At 54.7% G+C, this 23,024-nt stretch overlaps 2 protein-coding genes across 2 annotated transcripts in view; one reads left to right on the forward strand and one right to left on the reverse strand.

The window, feature by feature from the left end:
* GUCY2D (guanylate cyclase 2D, retinal) overlaps window positions 1–2,261 on the forward strand; it is a 65,901-nt gene extending 63,640 nt beyond the window's left edge. Inside the window, exon 19 of the mRNA XM_068178400.1 lies at window positions 2,124–2,261. Coding sequence (XP_068034501.1) covers window positions 2,124–2,214 — 91 coding nt within the window. The 3' untranslated portion in view covers window positions 2,215–2,261. The remainder of the gene's footprint in view (window positions 1–2,123) is intronic.
* Window positions 2,262–5,753: 3,492 nt separating this feature from the next.
* Window positions 5,754–20,971, reverse strand: ZNHIT1 (zinc finger HIT-type containing 1). Its single transcript, XM_068178401.1, is given in 9 exon segments — window positions 5,754–6,067; window positions 7,764–7,867; window positions 7,869–7,913; window positions 7,915–7,935; window positions 9,723–9,802; window positions 13,133–13,189; window positions 13,731–13,794; window positions 13,796–13,845; window positions 20,947–20,971. Coding segments are annotated over 9 exon segments (468 nt in total). The 3' UTR covers window positions 5,754–6,045.
* Between the last annotated feature and the right edge of the window lie 2,053 nt (window positions 20,972–23,024).

The raw sequence follows: 23,024 nt of genomic DNA on the forward strand, positions 1-23,024 counted from the left end.
ATGCCCAAGAAACCCCAAAATCCGGAAAAACAAAACCCCCGTATTGCCCGAAAAAACCCAAAATCCGGAAAAACAAAACCCAAAAATCCCCAAAAAACCCCAAAATCCGGAAAAAACAAAACCCCAAAATCCCCCAAAACCCACAAAATCCAGAAAAATAAAAACCCCAAAAATCCCCAAAAAACCCCAAAATCCGTAAAAACAAAACCCCAAAAATGCCTGAAAACCCCCAAAATCCGGAAAAACAAAACCCCAAAAATGCCCGAAATCCAGAAAAAACCCCAAAAATGCCCAAGAAACCCCAAAATCCGGAAAAACAAAACCCCCAAAATGCCCAAGAAACCCCAAAATCCGGAAAAAACAAAACCCAAAAATGCCCGAAAAACCCCAAAATCCAGAAAAACAAAACCCCAAAATCCCCCAAAAACCACAAAATCCAGAAAAATAAAAACCCCAAAAATGCCTGAAAAACCCCAAAATCCGGAAAAACAAAACCCCAAAAATGCCCGAAAAACCCCAAAATCCGGAAAAATAAAACCCCAAAAAACCCCAAAATCCGGAAAAAACCCCAAAAATGCCCAAAAAACCCCAAAATCCAGAAAAAACCCCAAAAATGCCCGAAAACCCCCCAAAATCCAGAAAAACAAAACGCCAAAAATGCCTGAAAAACCCCCAAATCCAGAAAAACAAAACCCCAAAAATGCCCGAAATCCAGAAAAAAAACCCAAAAATGCCCAAGAAACTCCAAAATCCGGAAAAACAAAACCCCAAAAATCCCCAAAAAACCCCAAAATCCGGAAAAAACAAAACCCCAAAATCCCCAAAAAACCACAAAATCCAGAAAAATAAAAACCCCAAAAATCCCCAAAAAACCCCAAAATCCGTAAAAACAAAACCCCAAAAATGCCTGAAAACCCCCAAAATCCGGAAAAACAAAACCCCAAAAATGCCCGAAATCCAGAAAAAACCCCAAAAATGCCCAAGAAACCCCAAAATCCGGAAAAAGAAAACCCCCATATTGCCCGAAAAACCCCCAAATCCAGAAAAACAAAACCCCAAAAATGCCCGAAATCCAGAAAAAACCCCAAAAATGCCCAAGAAACCCCAAAATCCGGAAAAACAAACCCCAAAAATGCCCGAAAAACCCCAAAATCCGGAAAAAACAAAACCCCAAAATCCCCCAAAAACCACAAAATCCAGAAAAATAAAAACCCCAAAAATGCCTGAAAACCCCCAAAATCCGGAAAAATAAAAACCCAAAAAATACCCGAAAAACCCCAAAATCCGGAAAAACAAAAACCCCAAAAAACCCCCGAAATCCGGAAAAATAAAAACCCCAAAAATGCCTGAAAAACCCCAAAATCCAGAAAAACAAAACCCCAAAAATGCCCGAAATCCAGAAAAAACCCCAAAAATGCCCAAGAAACCCCAAAATCCGGAAAAACAAAACCCCAAAAATGCCCGAAATCCAGAAAAAACCCCAAAAATGCTCAAGAAACCCCAAAATCCGGAAAAACAAAACCCCAAAAATGCCCGAAAAAACCCCAAAATCCGGAAAAACAAAACCCCCAAAAATGCCCAAAAAACCCCAAAATCCAGAAAATAAAAACCCAAAAAACCCCAAAATCCGGAAAAAAACCCAAAAATGCCCGAAAAAACCCCCAAATCCAGAAAAACAAAACCCCAAAAATGCCCGAAATCCAGAAAAAACCCCAAAAATGCCCAAGAAACCCCAAAATCCGGAAAAACAAAACCCCCGTATTGCCCGAAAAAACCCCCAAAATCCGGAAAAACAAAACCCCAAAAATGCCTGAAAACCCCCAAAATCCGGAAAAACAAAACCCCAAAAATGCCCGAAATCCAGAAAAAACCCCAAAAATGCCCAAGAAACCCCAAAATCCGGAAAAACAAAACCCCCAAAATGCCCAAGAAACCCCAAAATCCGGAAAAAACAAAACCCAAAAATCCCCAAAAAACCCCAAAATCCGGAAAAAACAAAACCCCAAAAATCCCCAAAAAACCCCAAAATCCCCAAAAAACCCCAAAATCCGGGAAAAACCCCAAAATCCGTAAAAAACCCCCAAAAATGGCCGAAAACCCCCAAATGGCCGCGGATGGCGCAGGGCCAGCAACCACGGGATCAGCCTGGACGAGATCCCGGCCGAGCGGCGCCGCAAGCTGGAGAAGGCGCGGCCGGGCCAGGTGCTGAAATAGCCACGCCCACAGGTGAGGCAGGCCACGCCCACAGGGGAAAACACGCCCACAATGAGCCCAGCCCACCAAGTGATACAGAAAATAAACCCCGCCCACATTGAGCCCCGCCCACCCAGTGGGTATAGTAAATAAACCCTGCCTACATCGAGCCCCGCCCACCAGGGGATATAGTAAATAAACCCCGCCCACACTGAGCCCCGCCACCAGGTGATACAGCAAATAAACCACGCCCACATTGAGCCCCACCCACCAGGTGATATAGCAAATAAACCCCGCCCACATAGAGCCCCGCCCACCTGGGCTATAGCAAATAAACCCCGCCCAAATCGAGCCCCGCCCACCTGGGGCTATAGCAAATAAACCCCGCCCACATCGAGCCCCGCCCACCTGGGGCTATAGTAAATAACCCCCGCCCACATCGAGCCCCGCCCACCGGGAGCTATAGTAAATAATCCCCGCCCACATCGAGCCCCGCCCACCAGTGGGTATAGTAAATAAACCCCGCCCACATTGACCCCGCCCACCAGGTGGGTATAGTAAATAAACCCCGCCCACACTGAGCCCCGCCCACCAGGTGATACAGCAAATAAACCACGCCCACATTGACCCCACCACCTGGGGCTATAGCAAATAAACCCCGCCCACATTGAGCCCCGCCCACCAGTGGGTATAGTAAATAAACCCCGCCCACATTGACCCCGCCCACCAGTGGGTAAATAAACCCCGCCCACACTGAGCCCTGCCCAGCAGGGTGATACAGCAAATAAACCACGCCCACATTGAGCCCACGCCCACCAGGGGATATAGTAAATAAACCCCGCCCACATTGAGCCCCGCCCACCAGTGGGTATAGTAAATAAACCCCGCCTAAATTGACCCCGCCCACCAGTGGGTAAATAAACCCCGCCCACACCGAGCCCCGCCCACCAGGTGATACAGCAAATAAACCCCGCCCACATTGAGCCCGCCCACCAGGTGATACAGCAAATAAACCACGCCCAAACTGAGCCCCGCCCACCAGGGGCTATAGCAAATAAACCCCCGCCCACACCGAGCCCCGCCCACCAGGTGATCTAGTAAATAAACCCCGCCCACATTGACCCCGCCCACCAGTGGGTATAGTAAATAAACCCCGCCCACACTGAGCCCCGCCCACCAGGTGATATAGCAAATAAACCCCGCCCACATTGACCCCACCCACCAGTGGGTATAGTAAATAAACCCCGCCCACACTGAGCCCCACCCACTACTTGGTATAGCAAATAAACCCCGCCCACATCGAGCCCCGCCCACCAGGTGATCTAGGAAATAAACCCCGCCCACATTGACCCCGCCCACCAGTGGGTATAGTAAATAAACCCCGCCCACATTGAAGCCCCGCCCACCAGTGGGTATAGTAAATAAACCCCGCCCACACTGAGCCCCCGCCCACCAGGTGATACAGCAAATAAACCACGCCCACATTGAGCCCCGCCCACCAGGGGCTAGAATAAATAAACCCTGCCCGCATTGACATCCGCCCACCAGCTGATCTAGTAAATAAACCCCACCCACATTGAGCCCCGCCCTCCAGCTGATCTAGGAAACAAACTCCGCCCATATTTAGCCCGCCCCACCTGGGGCGATAGCAAATAAACCCCGCCCACATTGAGCCCCCGCCCTCCAGTGGGTATAGTAAAATAAACCTCGCCCACATTGACCCCGCCCACCAGTGGGTTTAGTAAATAAACCCTGCCTACATTGAGCCCCGCCCACCAGGTGATACAGCAGATAAACCCCGCCTACATTGAGCCCCGCCCTCCAGTAGATCTAGGAAATAAACCCCGCCCACATTGACCCCGCCCACCAGTGGGTTTAGTAAATAAACCCCGCCCACATTGAGCCCCGCCCTCCAGTAGATCTAGGAAATAAACCCCGCCCACATTGACCCCGGCCCACCAGTGGGTATAGTAAATAAACCCCGCCTACATTGAGCCCCGCCCGCCACCTGATCTAGGAAATTAACTCCGCCCATATTTAGCCCCGCCCACCTGGGGGCGATAGCAAATAAACCCCGCCCACATAGAGCCCCGCCCACCAGTGAACACAGCAAATAAACCCCGCCCATATTGAGCCCCCGCCCACCAGGCGGTATATCAATATAAGCCCCGCCCACATAGAGCCCCACCCACCAGGTGATATAGCAAATTAACCCCGCCCACATGGAGCCCCGCCACCAGGTGATATAGCCAATATACCCCGCCCATAGTTAGCCCCGCCCACCTGGGGCGATAGCAAATAAACCCCGCCCACATTGAGCCCCGCCCTCCAGGAGACCTAGTAAATAAACCACGCCCACACTGAGCCCCGCCCACCACGTGATATAGCAAATAAACCCCACCCACATTGAGCCCCGCCCACCTGGGCTATAGTAAATAAACCCCGCCCACACCGAGCCCCGCCCACCAGTGAACACAGCACACAAACCCCGCCCACATTGAGCCCGCCCACCAGGCGGTATATTAAATAAGCCCCGCCCACATTGACCCCACCCACTGAGCAGGGATATAAGCCCCGCCCACAACCAGTCCTGCCCACAATGTGAGTGTGGCCACACCCACACCTGGGACAACGCCCACACAGGTGAGACGAGCCCCGCCCCCAGGTGGGACACGCCCTTCAGGTGAGCCCCACCCCCTGTAAGAGGCACACTGACCACGCCCCCTACCTGGCCACACCCATCCCCGTGCATTCGCCCGTCCCCTTCTCAGCTCATTTGCATCTCATTATCCCCGCAGCTGCAGGCGGCCTTTGCCCCACCCCTGAGGGGCGGAGCCAATGCCGATTGGCCGCCGAGGGACCACGCCCCAGCGGTGTCAGAGGAGGCGGAGCCTGGGCACCACAAGGGGGTGTGGGGGCGGGGCTTGGCTAAAGGGGCGGGGCCTTGACCAAAGAGGGCGGGGCTTGGGGATGTGGTTTGACCCAGAGGGGCGTGGCTTGACGCTAAAAGGGGCGTGGTTTGGGTTTGCAGGTGGGGTTTGTCCCTATAAGGGGTGTGGCTTACAGAGAAGAGGGCGTGGCTTGTCTTTGTGGGTGTGGCTTGATTCTGGGGCAGGGGGGACCCAGCAGCCAATAGGATCCCGACTGTCACAAAGGGGCGGAGCCCTCAGGGGATGTTCGTCCAATCAGAGCCCAAGGCGGCCATCTTGGAGCCGCGGCGCCGGCCAATGGCGGCGCGGGCTCCGCCCTTCAAGCGCGCGCTCCCCGGAATTTTTCCCGTTTTCCCCGGATTTTCCCCCATTCCCGAGGCCCCGCCCCCTGCCCTCAGCCCCGCCCCCTCCCCCATAGCTCCTCCCACTTCCCCAATAAATTCGATCCCAAAGATTTTGGTGGGAAAAAATCTGATTTGGGGTCAAAGGGGGCTCGGCCGCCATCTTGGGGCGTGGCCATGGTGGCCATCTTGGGGGTGGTGGCTATGACAGCCATCTTGGGGGTGTGGCTATGACAGCCATCTTGGGGGTGTGGCCAAAGCAGCCATCTTGGGAGTGTGGCCATTGTGGTTATCTTGGGGGCGTGGCCATGGTGGCCATCTTGGGGGTGTGGCTATGACAGCCATCTTGGGGGTGTGGCTATGACAGCCATCTTGGGGGTGTGGCCACAGCAGCCATCTTGAGGGTGAGGTCATGCTCGCCATCTTGGGGATTGGGCTATGGCAGCCATCTTGAGGGTGGAGCCACGGCAGCCATATTAGGAGCGGAATCCAACAAGAGGTGTTCACGTGCGGCCATTTTGGGGTGGAATCACAGCAGCCATATTGTGGGCGTGGCCACGGCAGCCATGTTGGGTGAAGGGTCACACCGTCCACTTCAGGCACCTGCGGGGGAGGGGAGGGAAAGGTCACGGGGTCAGCAGGGTCGGACCCCTCCCCCCCAAAATGGGGGTCCCAGTACCCGCCCCAGTCCCACGGGATTTTCCCCATTTTTTTCCTGTTTTTCCCCAATTTTCCCCCCATTTTTCCCTGATCTTTTCTCATTTTTTACTGTTTTTCCTGTTTTTCATTCCCATTTTCCCCAAATTTTTTCGCCCTGTTTCCCATTCTCCCCCAGATTTTTCCCGTTTTCCCCACGTCATTTCCCATTTTTTACTTTTTTTCTGCTTTCCTCGTTTTTCCTGTTTTATCTCCCATTTTCCCCAGGTTCCTTCTCACTTTCCCATGTTTCTCAATTTTTTTTTGCTGTTTTTTCCCACTTTCCCCCATTTTTCTGATTTTTTAAAATATTTTCGCATTTTCTCCTATTTTCCCTTATTTTTTTCTCTTTTTTTTTTGCTATTTTTCACATTTTTTGGGGCTCTTTTCTCGTTTCCCCCCATTTCTCTTCTTTTTCCCCATTTTTTTTCCTGTTCTTCCTATTTTCCCTGGGTTTTTTCCCACTTTTTGGGCTCCCCACGTGTGCAGCCCCGCAGGTGACACAGGTGTGTCCCCAAACCCATTTTTTCCCTTTATTTTGCCAATTTTGGCCCTTTTTTTGCCCTTTTTTCCCTTTTTTTTGCCTTTTTTTTCCCATTTTTTTGGCCTTTTTTCCCATTTTTCGCATTTTTTTCCCATTTCCCCCGGGTTTTTTTGGCTCCCCCCCGTACCTGGTGTCCTGGTGGGTTGCCCAGGCCACGTGTGCAGCCCCGCAGGTGACACAGGTGTGTCCCTAAACCCATTTTTTCTCTTTTTTTTTCTCAGATTTTCGCGATTTTTTGGCCTTTTTTTCCCTTTTTTTTCCCATTTTTTTGCCTTTCTTTCCCCATTTTTTTGGCCTTTTTTTCCCATTTTTTGGCCTTTTTTTCCCATTTCCCCGGGTTTTTTTTGGGCTCCCCCTGTACCTGGTGTCCTGGTGGGTTGCCCAGGCCAGGTGTGCAGCCCCGCAGGTGACACAGGTGTGTCCCCAAACCCAATTTTTCCCTTTTTTTGCCGATTTTGGCCCTTTTTTTTGCCCTTTTTTCCCCATTTTTTTGGCCTTTTTTCCCATTTTTTGGCCTTTTTTTCCCATTTTTTTTGCCTTTTTTCCCATTTTTTGGCCTTTTTTCCCATTTCCCCCGGGTTTTTTTGGCTCCCCCCCCGTACCTGGTGTCCTGGTGGGTGCCCAGGCCACGTGTGCAGCCCCGCAGGTGACACAGGTGTGTCCCCAAACCCAATTTTTTCCCTTTTTTTTGCCGATTTTGGCCCTTTTTTTTGCCCTTTTTTCCCATTTTTTTGGCCTTTTTTCCCATTTTTTGGCCTTTTTTCCCATTTTCCCCGGGTTTTTTTGGCTCCCCCCCCGTACCTGGTGTCCTGGTGGGTGCCCAGGCAGCGCGTGCAGCCCCGCAGGTGACACAGGTGTGTCCCCAAACCCATTTTTTTCCCTTTTTTTGCCGATTTTGGCCCTTTTTTTTTTGCCTTTTTTCCCATTTTTTTGGCCTTTTTTCCCATTTTTTTGCCTTCTTTCCCATTTTTTGGCCTTTTTTCCATTTTTTTTGCCTTTTTTCCCATTTTTTGGCCTTTTTTCCCATTTCCCCCGGGTGTTTTTGGCTCCCCCCCGTACCTGGTGTCCTGGTGGGTGCCCAGGCAGCGCGTGCAGCAGTACCTGGCCCCGCAGGTGACGCAGGTGTAGCCCGAGGGGAAGCCGCAGACGGCGCAGAAGTGGCGCTGGGGGCAGCCGGGACGGGGCGGCCCCGGCCGAGACGTAATTGGGGGCCCTCGGCCGCGCTCAGGTTCTGGGGGGTCAGCCCCAAATCCAGAGTTCACAACCCAAAATCCAGAATTCAGACCCCAAATCCACCCCAAAATGCAGAGTTCAGACCCAAAATCCAGAATTCAGCCCCAAAATCCACCCCAAAATCCAGAGTTCAGACCCAAAATTCAGAATTCAGCACCAAAATCCACCCCAAAATCCAGAATTCACACCCAAAATCCAGAATTCAGACCCCAAATCCACCCCAAAATCCAGAGTTCAGCCCCAAAAATCCAGAATTCAGACCCCAAATCCACCCAAAATCCAGAGTTCAGCCCCCAAATCCACCCCAAAATCCAGAGTTCAGCCCCAAAATACAGAATTCAGCCCCCAAATCCAGAATTCAGCACCAGAATCCAGAGTTCAGACCCAAAATCCAGAATTCAGCTCCAGAATCCAGAGTTCAGCCCCAAATCACCCCCAAATCCAGAATTCAACACCCAAAATCCAGAATTCAGCCCCAAAATCCAGAGTTCAGCCCCAAAATCCAGAACTCAGACCCAAAATCAGCCCCAAATCTAGAATTCAGCCCCAAAATCCAGAATTCAGCCCCAAAATCGACCCCAAAATCCAGAGTTCAGACCCAAAATAGAATTCAGCATCAAAATCCAGATCCAAAATCCAGAATTCAGCCCAAAATCAGCCCCAAAATCAAGAATTCCGCCCCAAATCACCCCCAAATGCAGAATGCAGGCCCGAAATCCAGAATCCAGCCCAAAATCTACCCCAAATCCACCCCAAAATCCAGAATTCAGTCCCAAAATCCAGAATTCATCCCCAAAATCCAGAGTTCAGCTCCAAAAAATCCAGATTTCAGCCCCAAAATCCAGAGTTCAGCCCCAAAATCCAGAGATCAAACCCAAAATCCAGAATTTAGCCCCAAAATCTACCCTAAATCCAGCCCAAAATCCAGAATTCAGCCCCAAAATCAGCCCAAAATCCAGAGTTCAGACCCAAAATCCAGCCCAAAATCCAGAATTCAGGCCCAAAATCCAGAATTCAGCCTCAAAATCCAGAATTCAGCCCCAAAATCAGCCCAAAATCCAGAGTTCAGACCCAAAATCCACCCCAAAATCCAGAATTCAGATCCAAAATCCAACTTAAAGTGCAAAAATACAGCCCAAAAATGTACCCCAAACCCACCTTAAAATCCAGATTGTAGCCCCAAAATCATCCCCAAATCCTGCCAAAACTGCAAATTCAGCCCCAAAAATCCAGAATTCAGCCCCGAATCTGGCCCAAAATCCAAGATTCAGCTCCAAATTCCCCCAAATTTCTCCCAAATTTTCCCTCAATTAATTCCCCTGAAATTCCCCCAAATTATCCCCAAAAATCTCCCGAAATTGCCCCCAAAATCCTCCCAAATTTCGCCCAATTCCCCCAAATTTCCCCCAAATCCCCCCAATTTTCCCAAATTTCCCCAAATTTCTCCCAATTCTCTCAAAATTTCCCTCAAATCTCCCCCGAAATTCCCCCAAATCCCCCAAAATCCTCCCAAATTTCCCCCAATTCCCCCAAAATTTCCCCAAAATCCCCCCAATCTTCCACCAAATTTCTCCAAAATCCCCCAAATTTCACCCAAATCCCCCAAAATCCTCCCAAATTCCCCCGTATCTCCTGAAAATTCCCCCAAAATTCCTCCAAATTTTCCCCCAATTCCCCCAAAATTTTACCCAAATCCCCCCAATTTTCCCCAAAATTTCTCCCCAAATCCCCAAATTTTCCCCAAATTTCATGAAATTCCCCCGAAATCCCCCCGAATTTCCCCACCTGCTCCTCCAGCAGGGCCTGGAAGTTCTTGCGGAAGCGCAGCTTGAAGTGATCGCCCCGAGTTTTCTTCTTCTTCTTCCCTGGGAACCCCGAAAGTTCAGTCCCAAATCCGCCCCAAAATCCAGAATTCAGCCCAAAAATCCAGAATTCAGCCCAAAAATCAGAATTCAGCCCCAAAAATCAGCCCCAAATTCAGAATTCAGCCCAAAAATCCAGAATTCAGCCCCAAATTCAGAATTCAGCACCAAAAATCCAGAATTCTGCACCAAAATCAGCCCAAAATCCAGAATTCAGCTCCAAAATCCAGAATTCAGCCCCAAAATCCAGAATTCAGCCCAAAATCAGCCCCAAAATCCAGAATTCAGCCCTAAAATCCAGAATTCAGCCCCAAAAAATCAGCCCCAAATCCAGAATTCAGCTCAAAATCAGCCCCCAAATCCAGAATTCAGCCCGAAAATCAGCTCCCAAGTCCAGAATTCAGCCCCAAAATCCAGAATTCAGCCCAAAAATCAGCCCCAAAATCCAGAATTCAGCCCCAAAATCCAGAATTCAGCCCCAAAATCAGCCCCAAAATCCAGAATTCAGACCCAAAATCCAGAATTCAGCCCCAAAAATCAGCCCAAAATTCAGAAATCAGCCCCAAAATCAGTCCCCAAATCCAGAATTCAGCCCCAAAAATCAGCCCCAAATTCAGAATTCAGCTCAAAATCAGCCCCAAAATCCAGAATTCTGCCCCAAAATCCAGAATTCAGCCCAAAATCAGAATTCACGCCCAAAAATACAGAATTTAGCCCAAAAATCAGCTCCAAAATCCAGAATTCAGCCCCAAAAATCCGCCCCAAATTCAGAATTCAGCCCAAAACCAGCTCCAAAATCCAGAATTCTGCCCCAAATCCAGAATTCAGCCCCAAAATCCAGAATTCTGCCCCAAAATCAGCCCCAAAATCCAGATTTCTGCCCCAAAATCCAGAATTCAGCCCCAAAAAATCAGCCCCAAATTCAGAATTCAGCTCAAAATCAGCCCCAAAAATCCAGAATTCAGCCCAAAAATCAGCCCCAAATTCAGAATTCTGCCCAAAATCCAGAATTCAGCCCCCAAATCCAGAATTTAGCTCAAAATCCAGAATTCAGCCCAAAAATCAGCCCAAAAATACAGAATTCAGCTCCAAAAATCCAGAATTCAGCCCAAAAATCAGCCCCAAAATCCAGAATTCAGCCCCAAAATCCAGAATTCAGCCCCCAAATCAGCTCCAAAATCCAGAATTCAGCCCCAAATTCAGAATTCAGCTCAAAATCAGCCCCCAAATCCAGAATTCAGCCCAAAAATCAGCCCCAAAATCCAGAATTCAGCCCCAAAATCCAGAATTCAGCCCCAAAAATCAGCCCCAAAATCCAGAATTCTGCCAAAAAATCAGCTCCAAAATCCAGAATTCAGCCCCAAAATCCAGAATTCAGCCCAAAATCAGCCCCAAATTCAGAATTCAGCTCAAAATCAGCCCAAAAATCCAAGATTCAGCCCAAAATCCAGAATTCTGCCCCAAAATCAGCTCCAAAATTCAGAATTCAGCCCCAAAAATCCAGAATTCTGCCCAATAAATCAGCCCCAAAATCCAGAATTCAGCTCAAAATCAGCCCCAAAATCCAGAATTCTGCCCCAAAATCAGCCCAAAATCCAGAATTCAGCTCAAAATCAGCTCCAAAATCCAGAATTCTGCCCCAAAATCCAGAATTCAGCCCCAAAATCCAGAATTCAGCTCAAAATCCAGCAAAAAAAAGCCCAAAATTCAGGCTCCAAATTCAGAATTCTCTTTCCCCATGAACTCCAGGACCCCAATCCCAGTTCCGGCACCGGTTCCTGGTTCCGGTACCGGTGGCGTCGCTGAAGTTGGGGAGCCCCAAAACCCCCCAAAATCCAAATTAAACCCCCCCAAATCCAATTTTAACTCCCCCAAATCCCCCCCAAAATCCCCTTCAAACCCCCCCAAATCCCCTTTAAAACCCCCCCAAATCTCCCCGAAATCCCCCATTCCCGGTTCCCCCCGGAGCCCCAATCCCGGTTCCGGTTCCCGTTCCCGGTTCCCCGGTTCTGGTTCCGGTACCGGTCTTGGCGGTGTCGCTGAAGTTCGGGAGCCCCAAAACCCCCCAAAATCCCCTTTAAACCCCCCAAATCTCCCCAAAATCCCCCATTCCCGGTTCCCCCCGAGCCCCAATCCTGGTTCCGGTTCCCGGTTCCGGTTCCCGGGTTGGTTCCCGGTTCCCGGTCCCGGTTCTGGTTCCGGTAACCGGTCTCGGCGGTGTCGCTGAAGTTCGGGAGCCCCAAAACCCCCCAAAATCCCCTTTAAACCCCCCAAATCTCCCCCAAATCCCCCATTCCCGGTTCCCTGGAGCCCCAATCCCGGTTCCGGTTCCCGGTTCCGGTTCCTGGTCCCGGTTCCGGTTCCCGGTTCCGGTTCCTGGTCCCGGTTCCGGTTCCCGGTTCCGGTTCGTTTCCCGGTTCCGGTTCCCGGTCCCGGTTCTGGTTCCGGTACCGGTCTCGGCGGTGTCGCTGAAGTTCGGGAGCCGTTTTCCCGGGCCGGGGCAGCCCCAAATCCCCCCCAAATCCCCTTTAACCCCCCCAAATCTCCCCCAAATCCCCCATTCCCGGTCCCCCGGAGCCCCAATCCCGGTTCCGGTTCCCGGTCCCGGTTCCGGTCCCGGTTCTGGTTCCGGTACCGGTCCTCAGCGGTGTCGCTGAAGTTCGGGAGCCCCAAAACCCCCCAAAATCCAATTTAAACCCCCCCAAATCTCCCCCAAATCCCCCATTCCCCGGTTCCCTGGAGCCCCAATCCCGGTTCCCGGTTCCCGTTCCCGGTCCCGGTTCTGGTTCCGGTACCGGGTCTCGGCGGTGTCGCTGAAGTTCGGGAGCCGTCTCCCGGGCCGGGGCAGCCCCAAATCCCCCCCAAATCCCCTTTAAAACCCCCCCAAATCTCCCCCAAATTCCCATTCCCGGTTCTTCCCGAGCCCCAATCCCGGTTCCCGGTTCCGGTTCCCGGTCCCGGTTCTGGTTCCGGTACCGGTCTCGGCGGTGTCGCTGAAGTTCGGGAGCCCCAAAATCCCCAAAATCCCCTTTAACCCCCCCCAAATCTCCCCCAAATTCCCCATTCCCGGTTCCCTAGAGCCCCAATCCCAGTTCCGGTTCCCGGGTCGGTTCCCGGTTCCGGTCCCGGTTCTGGTCCCGGTTCCCGGTTCCGGTCTTGGCAGCGTCGCTGAAGTTCGGGAGCCCCAAAACCCCCCAAAATCCAATTTAAACCCCCCCAAATCTCCCCCAAATCCCCCATTCCCGGTTCCCTGGAGCCCCAATCCCGGTTCCGGTTCCCGGTTCCGGTTCGTTTCCCGGTTCCGGTTCCCGGTCCCGGTTCTGGTTCCGGTACCGGTCTCGGCGGTGTCGCTGAAGTTCGGGAGCCGTTTCCCGGGCCGGGGCAGCCCCAAATCCCCCCCAAATCCCCTTTAAACCCCCCCAAATCCCCCCAAATCCCCCATTCCCGGTTCCCCCCCGAGCCCCAATCCCGGTTCCCGGTTCCCGGTTCCGGTTCCCGGTCCCGGTTCCGGTTCCGGTACCGGTCTCGGCGGTGTCGCTGAAGTTCGGGAGCCCCAAAACCCCCCAAAATCCAATTTAAACCCCCCCAAATCTCCCCCAAATCCCCCATTCCCGGTTCCCTGGAGCCCCAATCCCGGTTCCGTTCCCGGTTCCCGTTCCCGGTTCCGGTTCCCGGTCCCGGTTCCGGTTCCGGTACCGGTCTCGGCGGTGTCGCTGAAGTTCGGGAGCCCCAAAACCCCCCAAAATCCCCTTTAACCCCCCCCCAAATCTCCCCCAAATCTCCCCAAATCCCTCATTCCCGGTTCCCCCCAAGCCCCAATCCCCAGTTCCGGTTCCCGGTTCCGGTTCCCGGTCCCGGTTCTGGTTCCGGTACCGGTCTCGGCGGTGTCGCTGAAGTTCGGGAGCCGTTTCCCGGGCCGGTGCAGCCCCGCCCTGGGGGTCGTCGCCGAAGTTGTCGTTCTCCAGCGCCTCGAGCTGCCGGTGCAGCCGCCGCTGCCCGCGCCGGCCCGTCCAGCACGCGCCGGGGACCGCCCTCGGGAACCCGCGCTGGGAGAAAACGGGAGTCACCGGGGGGACCCCGAAATCGGGAACCCCCCAAAAATCCCAGAATTCCGGGAATTTGAACCAAAAAAAACGGGAATTTTCGGGAAAAAAATGGGAATTTTAGACAAAAACCCTAAAAAACGGGACGCTCCCGGAGCCCCCCCGGGGAACCGGGGATGGGGAAAAAACGGGGGTCAAGGGGGGACCCCCGGGAACCCCCAAAAATCCCAAAATTCCGGGAATTTGCACCAAAAAAACCGGGAGTTTTCGGAAAAAAAATGGGAATTTCGGGGGAAAAAAAGGAAAATTTGGGGGTAAAAGCCCGAAAATTGGGACCTTCCCGGAGCCCCCCGGGGAACCGGGGATGGGGGAAAAACGGGGGTCACGGGGGGACCCCGAAATCGGGAACCCCAAAAATCCCAGAATTCCGGGAATTTGCACCAAAAAAAACGGGAATTTTCGGGGAAAAAAATGGGAATTTTAGACAAAAACCCTAAAAAACGGGGACCTTCCCGGAGCCCCCCGGGGAACCGGGGATGGGGGAGGGGAAACGGGGGTCACGGGGGGACCCCGAAATCGGGAACCCCAAAAATCCCAAAATTCCGGGAATTTGAACCAAAAAAAACGGGAATTTTCGGAAAAAAAATGGGAATTTTAGACAAAAACCCTAAAAAACGGGACGCTCCCGGAGCCCCCCGGGAAACCGGGGATGGGAAAAAACGGGAAAAATGGGAAAAACGGGGGGGACCCCGAAATCGGGAACCCCAAAAAATCCCAAAATTCGGGGAATTTGCACCAAAAAAATGGGAATTTTTGGAAAAAAAAATGGGAATTTCGGGGGAAAAAAACCCAAAATCGGGACCTTCCCGGAGCCCCCCCCGGGGAACCGGGGATGGGGGGAGGGGAAACGGGGGTCACGGGGGGACCCCGAAATCGGGAACCCCCAAAAATCCCAAAATTCCGGGAATTTGCACCAAAAAATCCAGGAATTTTTGGAAAAATTGGGAATTTTGGGGAAAAAAAAAGGAAAATTTGGGGGTAAAACCCCAAAATCGGGACCTTCCCGGAGCCCCCCGGGGAACCGGGGATGGGGGAGGGGAAACGGGGGTCAAGGGGGGACCCCGAAATCGGGAACCCCCAAAAATCCCAGAATTCCGGGAATTTGAACCAAAAAAAAACGGGAATTCCCAAGGAAAATCCCGAATTTTCCACAAAAACCCCAAAAATCGGGACCCTCCCAGAGCCGATGGATCCCGTCCCGGACCTCGCCCTGGGGAACCGGGGATGGGGAAAAAACGGGAAAAACGGGGGTCACGGGGGGACCCCGAAATCGGGAACCCCAAAAATCCCAAAATTCCGGGAATTTGCATGAAAAAAAACGGGAATTTTTGGAAAAAAATGGGAATTTCGAGAGAAAAAAAGGAAAATTTGTGGGGGAAAAAGCCCCGAAAATCGGGACCTTCCCAGAGCCCCCCGGGGAACCGGGGATGGGGGAGGGGAAACGGGGGTCAAGGGGGGACCCCGAAATCGGGGAACCCCCAAAAATCCCAGAATTCCGGGAATTTGAACCAAAAAATGCGGGAATTTTCGGAAAAAAAATGGGAATTTTAGACAAAAACCCTAAAAAACGGGACGCTCCCGGAGCCCCCCGGGGAACCGGGGGATGGGAAAAAACGGGGGTCAAGGGGGGGACCCCGAAATCGGGAACCCCCAAAAATCCCAGAATTCCGGGAATTTGCACCAAAAAAATGGGAATTTTCGGAAAAAAATGGGAATTTCTGGGAAAAAAAGGAAAATTTGGGGGCAAAAGCCCGAAAATCGGGACCTTCCCGGAGGCCCCAGGGGAACCGGGGATGGGGAAAAACGGGAAAAACGGGGGGACCCCGAAATCGGGAACCCCAAAAATCTCAAAATTCCGGGAATTTGAACCAAAAAAATGGGAATTTTTGGAAAAAAATGGGAATTTTGGGGGAAAAAAAGGAAAATTTGGGGGGAAAAAACCGAAATCGGGACCTTCCCGGAGCCCCCCGGGGAACCGGGGATGGGGAAAAACGGGGGTCACGGGGGGGACCCCGAAATCGGGAACCCCCAAAAATCCCAGAAATCCGGGAATTTGCACCAAAAAAAACGGGAATTTTCGGAAAAAAATGGGAATTTCAGGGGAAAAAAAGGAAAATTTGGGGGGTAAAAGCCCGAAAATTGGGACCTTCCCGGAGCCCCCCCCGGGAACCGGGGATGGGGGAGGGGAAACGGGGGTCAAGGGGGGACCCCGAAATCGGGGAACCCCAAAAATCCCAAAATTCTGGGAATTTGCACCAAAAAAAACGGGAATTTTCGGAAAAAAAATGGGAATTTCTGGGGAAAAAAAGGAAAATTTGGGGGGTAAAAGCCCGAAAATTGGAACCTTCCCGGAGGCCCCAGGGAACCGGGGATGGGAAAAAAAGGGGGTCACAGGGGGACCCCGAAATCGGGAACCCCAAAAATCCCAAAATTCCGGGAATTTGAACCAAAAAATCGGGAATTTTCGGAAAAAAAATGGGAATTTTAGACAAAAACCCTAAAAAACGGGGACACTCCCAGAGCCCCCCGGGGAACCGGGGATGGGGGAGGGGAAACGGGGGGTTACGGGGGGACCCCGAAATCGGGAACCCCCAAAAATCCCAAAATTCCGGGAATTTGCACCAAAAAAAATGGGAATTTTCGGAAAAAAATGGGAATTTTGGGGGAGAAAAAAAGGAAAATTTGGGGGGGAAAAAACCGAAATCGGGATCTTCCCGGAGCCCCCCGGGGAACCGGGGATGGGAAAAACGGGGGTCACGGGGGGACCCCGAAATCGGGAACCCCAAAAATCCCAAAATTCCGGGAATTTGCACCAAAAAAAACGGGAATTTTCGGAAAAAAAATGGGAATTTCTAGAAAAAAAAGGGAAAATTTGGGGGGAAAAATCACGAAAATCGGAACCTTCCCGGAGCCCCCCGGGGAACCGGGGATGGGAAAAAAACGGGAAAAACGGGGGTCAAGGGGGGACCCCGAAATCGGGAACCCCAAAATCCCAAAATTCCGGGAATTTGCACCAAAAAAACGGGAATTTTCGGAAAAAAATGGGAATTTTAGAGAAAAACCCTAAAAAACGGGACGCTCCCGGAGCCCCCCGGGGAACCGGGGATGGGGGAGGGGAAACGGGGGTCAAGGGGGGACCCCGAAATCGGGAACCCCAAAAATCCCAAAATTCCGGGAATTTGCACCAAAAAATCCAGGAATTTTTGGAAAAATTGGGAATTTTGGGGAAAAAAAAGGAAAATTTGGGGGTAAAACCCCGAAAATCGGGACCTTCCCGGAGCCCCCCGGGGAACCGGGGATGGGGGAGGGGAAACGGGGGTCACGGGGGGACCCCGAAATCGGGAACCCCAAAATCCCAAAATTCCGGGGAATTTGCACCAAAAAAACCGGGAGTTTTCGGAAAAAAATGGGAATTTTGGGGGAAAAAAAGGAAAATTTGGGGGAAAAAAACCCAAAAATCGGGACCTTCCAGGAGCCCCCCCGGGGGAACCGGGGATGGGGGAGGGGAAACGGGGGTCACGGGGGGGCCCCGAAATCGGGAACCCCAAAAATCCCAAAATTCCGGGAATTTGAACCAAAAAAAACGGGAATTTTCGGAAAAAAATGGGAATTTCTGGGGAAAAAAAAGAAAATTTGGGGGTAAAAGCCCGAAAATTGGGACCTTCCCGGAGCCCCCCGGGGAACCGGGGATGGGGAAAAACGGGGGTCAAGGGGGGACCCCGAAATCGGGAACCCCCAAAAATCCCAGAATTCCGGGAATTTGCACCAAAAAAAACGGGAATTTTCGGAAAAAAATGGGAATTTTAGACAAAACCCCCGAAAATCGGGACACTCCCGGAGCCCCCCGGGGAACCGGGGATGGGGGAGGGGAAACGGGGGTCAAGGGGGGACCCCGAAATCGGGAACCCCAAAAAATCCCAGAATTCCGGGAATTTGCACCAAAAAAATGGGAATTTTCGTAAAAAAATGGGAATTTTGGGGGGAAAAAAAGGAAAATTTGGGGGGAAAAAACCGAAAATTGGGACCTTCCAGGAGCCCCCCGGGGAACCGGGGATGGGGAAAAACGGGGGTCAAGGGGGGACCCCGAAATCGGGAACCCCCAAAAATCCCAGAATTCCGGGAATTTGAACCAAAAAAACGGGGAATTTTCGGGAAAAAAATGGGAATTTTAGACAAAAACCCTAAAAAAACGGGACACTCCCGGAGCCCCCCGGGGAACCGGGGATGGGAAAAAACGGGGGTCACGGGGGGGACCCCGAAATCGGGAACCCCCAAAAATCCCAGAATTCTGGGAATTTGCACCAAAAAAACGGGAATTTTCGGAAAAAAAATGGGAATTTTAGAGAAAAACCCTAAAAAACGGGACGCTCCCGGAGCCTCCCAGGGAACCGGGGATGGGGGAGGGGGAAACGGGGGTCAAGGGGGGCACCCCGAAATCGGGAACCCCCAAAAATCCCAGAATTCCGGGAATTTGAACCAAAAAAAACGGGAATTTTCGTAAAAAAAACGGGAATTTCTTGAGAAAAATTGGGAGTTCTTAAAATTCTGGAGCCCCAAAACAGCACCGGGATCCCCGAAACTGATACCGGGACCCCCAAAACCGATACCGGGATCCCCAAAACTGATACCGGGACCCCCAAAACCGATACCGGGACCCCAAAAACCGATACCGGGACCCCAAAACCGACACCGGGACCCCCAAAACCGATACCGGGAACCCCAAAAACCGATACCGGGAACCCCCAGAACCCCCCGGGGACCCCCGAACCGAACCCAGAACCCCCCCCGGGATCCCCCAGGGACCCCCAAAATCAGCACCGGGACCCCCCAAAACCGACCCCGGGACCCCTAAAATCAGCACCGGGACCCCCAAAAACCGATACCGGGACCCCAAAACCGATACCGGGGACCCCCAAAACCGACACCGGGACCCCTAAAATCAGCACCGGGACCCCCAAAACGGCACCGGGACCCCCAAAACCGACCCCGGGACCCCCCAGAACGGCACCGGGACCCCCAAAACCGACCCCGGGACCCCCCAGAACGGCACCGGGACCCCCAAAACCGACACCGGGACCCCAAAATCAGCACCGGGACCCCCAATACCAATACCGGGACCCCCAATATCCGACACCGGGACCCCAAAAACCGACACCGGGACCCCTAAAATCAGCACCGGGACCCCCCCGGAATCCCACCGGGACCCCCGAACCGAACCCAGAACCGCCCCGGGACCCCCTCAGGACCCCCAAAAACCGACACCGGGAACCCCCGGGAGCCCGGAACCGAACCCGAACCTCCCCGGGATCCCCCCAGGACCCCCCCTTAAAACCGATACCGGGACCCCCAAAACCGATACTGGGACCCCCCGAACCGACCCCGGGACCGCCCCAAAACGGCACCGGGACCCCCCAAAACCGATACCGGGACCACCCAAAACGGCACCGGGACCGCCCCAAAACGGCACCGGGACCCCCAAAACCGATACCGGGACCCCCCCAAAACGGCACCGGGATCCCCGAACCGAACCCAGAACCGCCCCGGGATCCCCCCCAGGACCCCCCAGATCAACCCCGGGACCCCAGAAACCGATACCGGGATCCCCAAAATCGATACCGGGACACCAAAACGGCACCGGGACCCCCAAAACCGATACCGGGACCCCAAAACCGACACCGGGACCCTCGAACCGAACCCAGAACCGCCCCGGGATCCCCCCAGGATCCCCAAAATCAGCACCGGGACCCCCAAAACCGACACCGGGACCCCCAAAACCGATACCGGGACCCCCAAAACCGACACCGGGACCCCCAAAACCGATACCGGGGACCCCCCAGAACCCGCCGGGACCCCGGAACCGAACCCGAACCTCCCCGGGATCCCCCCAGGACCCCCAAAATCAGCACCGGGACTGCCCAAAACCGACACCGGGACCCCCAAAACCGACACCGGGACCCCCAAAACCAGCACCGGGACCCCCCCAGAACCCCCCGGGACCCCCCGAACCGAACCCAGAACCGCCCCGGGACCCCCTCAGGACCCCCAAAATCAGCACCGGGACCCCAAAAAACCGACACCGGGACCCCAAAAACCGATACCGGGACCCCAAAAAACCGATACCGGGACCCCTAAAATCAGCACCGGGACCCCCAAAACCGATACCGGGACTGCTTTAAAACGGCACCGGGACCCCCGAACCGAACCCAGAACCGCCCCGGGATCCCCCCCAGGACCCCCAAAATCGGCACCGGGACCCGTGAAACCGGTACCGGGAACCCCGAACCGACCCCGGGCCCCCTCCGGGATCCCCCCAGGACGCCCAAAATCGATACCGGGACCCCCAAAACCGATACCGGGACCCCCCCAAAACGGCACCGGGACCCCCAAAACCGATACCGGGACCCCCAAAACCGACACCGGGACCCCCCCAGAACCCCCCGGGACCCCCGAACCGAACCCAGAACCGCCCCGGGACCCCCTCAGGACCCCCAAAACCGACACCGGGAACCCCCGGGACCCCGGAACCGAACCCGAACCTCCCCGGGATCCCCCCAGGACCCCCAAAATCAGCACCGGGACCCCAAAACCGATACCGGGACCCCAAAAACCGATACCGGGACCCCCCAAAACGGCACCGGGACCCCCCGAACCGAACCCAGAACCCCGCCGGGATCCCCTAGGACCCGCAAAATCAGCACCGGGACCCCCAAAACCGATACCGGGACCCCCGAACCGAACCCAGAACCGTCCCGGGGACCCCCTCAGGACCCCCAAAACCGACACCGGGAACCCCCGGGACCCCGGAACCGAACCCGAACCTCCCCGGGATCCCCTCAGGACCCCCCTAAAAGAGCCCCGGGAGCCCCGAACCGACACCGGGACCGCCCCAAACCGACACCGGACCCCCGAACCGGGCCCGGAGCCCCCCGGGCCCCTCCCCCCTCACCCGACGTTTTCTTCTCCCCCATCATGAGGCGACTTCCGGCGGGCCGCGCTCCACTTCCGGCCTCTCCGACGCCACTTCCGCTCCCCGCCCGCCCTCACTTCCGCCCTCACCCTCCGCCGCCATCTTGAGCGCGGCGAGGAGCCCCGCCCCCTTCTCCCCTCAGGAAGCCACGCCCCCTTTTCCGCCCTGGCGGCAACGTGGCAGCCCCGCCCCCATCGGCCCCGCCCCCTTAGCGCGGATTGGCGGAGAGGGCGGGGAGGCGGGGCGGGGATGGGCGGGGATGGGCGTGACGGCGGGCGGGGATTGGCTGAGGCGCGGCGGGAGGCCCCGCCCCGCCGGCGCTAAGCCCCGCCCCGCCCGCGCCATGGCCGCGCTCACGCCGCCGCTGCTGCCGCTGCTGCTGCTGCTGGTGGGGACCCCCAAAACCGCGCCCGAACCCCCCCAAAACCCGCCCGGGACCCCCCGAAACTGCCCCGGAAACCCACCCGGGACTGACCCCGGGACCCCCCCGAGACTGCCCCAAAAATCCCCCCGGGATTGAGCCCGGGGACCCCCCGAAACTGCCCCCAAAACCCATCCGGGACCCCTCGAAACTGCCCCGGAAACCCACCCGGGACTGACCCCGGGACCCCCCGAAACTGCCCCGAAAATCCACCCGGGATTGAGCCCGAGACCCCCCGAAACTGCCCCAAAAACCCACCCGGGACTGACCCCGGGACCCCCCGAAACTGCCCCGAAAATCCCCCCGGGACTGAGCCCGAGACCCCCCCGAAACTGCCCAGAAAATCCACCCGGGACCCCCCGAAACTGCCCCAAAAATCCCCCCGGGATTGAGCCCGGGACCCCCCCAAAACTGCCCCCAAAATCCACCCGGGACTGACCCCGAAATCCCCCGAAACTGCCCCCAAAACCCACCCGGGACTGACCCCGGGACCCCCCCAAAACTGCCCCAAAAATCCCCCTGGGACCCCCCCAAAATTGCCCCAAAAATCCCCCCGGGACTGAGCCCGGGACCCCCCGAAACTGCCCCCAAAACCCACCCGGCACTGACCCCGAAATCCCCCGAAACTGCCCCCAAAACCCACCGGGATTGAGCCCGGGACCCCCCCAAAACTGCCCCCAAAAATCCCCCTGGGACCCCCCAAAACTGCCCTGGAAACCCACCCGGGACTGACCCCGAGACCCCCCGAAACTGCCCCAAAAACTGCCCCGAAACCCCCCAAAATTGCCCCAAAAATCCCCCCGGATTGACCCCGGGACCCCCCAAAACTGCCCCCCAAAACCCACCCGGGACTGACCCCCGAAAATTCCCAAAACTGCCCCGAAAATTCCCAAAACTGCCCCGAAAACCCCCAAAATTTGCCCAAATCCCCCCAAAATTGCCCCAAATCCCCCCCCCGAGACCCCCCAAAACTGCCCCAAAAATCTCCCCCGGGATTGAGCCCGAAAATCCCCAAAACTGCCCTGAAAATTCCCAAAATTGCCCCGAAAATTCCCAAAAACTGCCCCAAAATTTGCCCCAAAATTTGCCCCAACGCCCCCCGCCGGGACTGAGCCCGAAAATGCCGAAATTTGCCCCGAAAATGCCGAAATTTGCCCCCGAAAATGCCGAAATTTGCCCCGAAAATGCCGAAATTTGCCCCGAAAATGCTGAAATTTGCCCCGAAAATGCCGAAATTTGCCCCGAAAATGCTGAAATTTGCCCCGAAAATGCCGAAATTTGCCCCGAAAATGCCCCCGGGAGTGACCCCGAGAATGGTGAGTGGGGAGGGGTCTGGGGTTGGGGTCACTCAGGGGTCACAGGGGTCACTCAGGGGTCACTCAGAGGTCAGGGGTCACTCAGGGGTCACTCAGAGGGGTCAGGGGTCACTCAGGGGTCACTGAGTGGTCACTCAGGGGTCACTCAGGGGTCAAAGGGAGGGTCAGGGATCACTCACAGGGGTCAGGGGGTCATTCAGAGGGGTCAGTGGTCACTCAGTGGTCACTCAGGGGTCACTCAGGGGTCAGGGGTCACTCGGGGGTCACTCAGGGGTCAGGGGTCACTCAGGGGTCACTCAGGGGTCACTCAGGGGTCGCTCAGTGGTCACTCAGAGGGGTCAGGGGTCGCTCAGGGGTCGCTCAGGGGGTCACTCAGGGGTCACTCAGGGGTCAGGGGTCACTCAGGGGTCACTCAGGG

This window comes from Anomalospiza imberbis, unplaced genomic scaffold (assembly GCF_031753505.1).
Source record: "Anomalospiza imberbis isolate Cuckoo-Finch-1a 21T00152 unplaced genomic scaffold, ASM3175350v1 scaffold_43, whole genome shotgun sequence".
Classification (NCBI taxonomy): Eukaryota; Metazoa; Chordata; class Aves; order Passeriformes; family Viduidae; genus Anomalospiza; species Anomalospiza imberbis.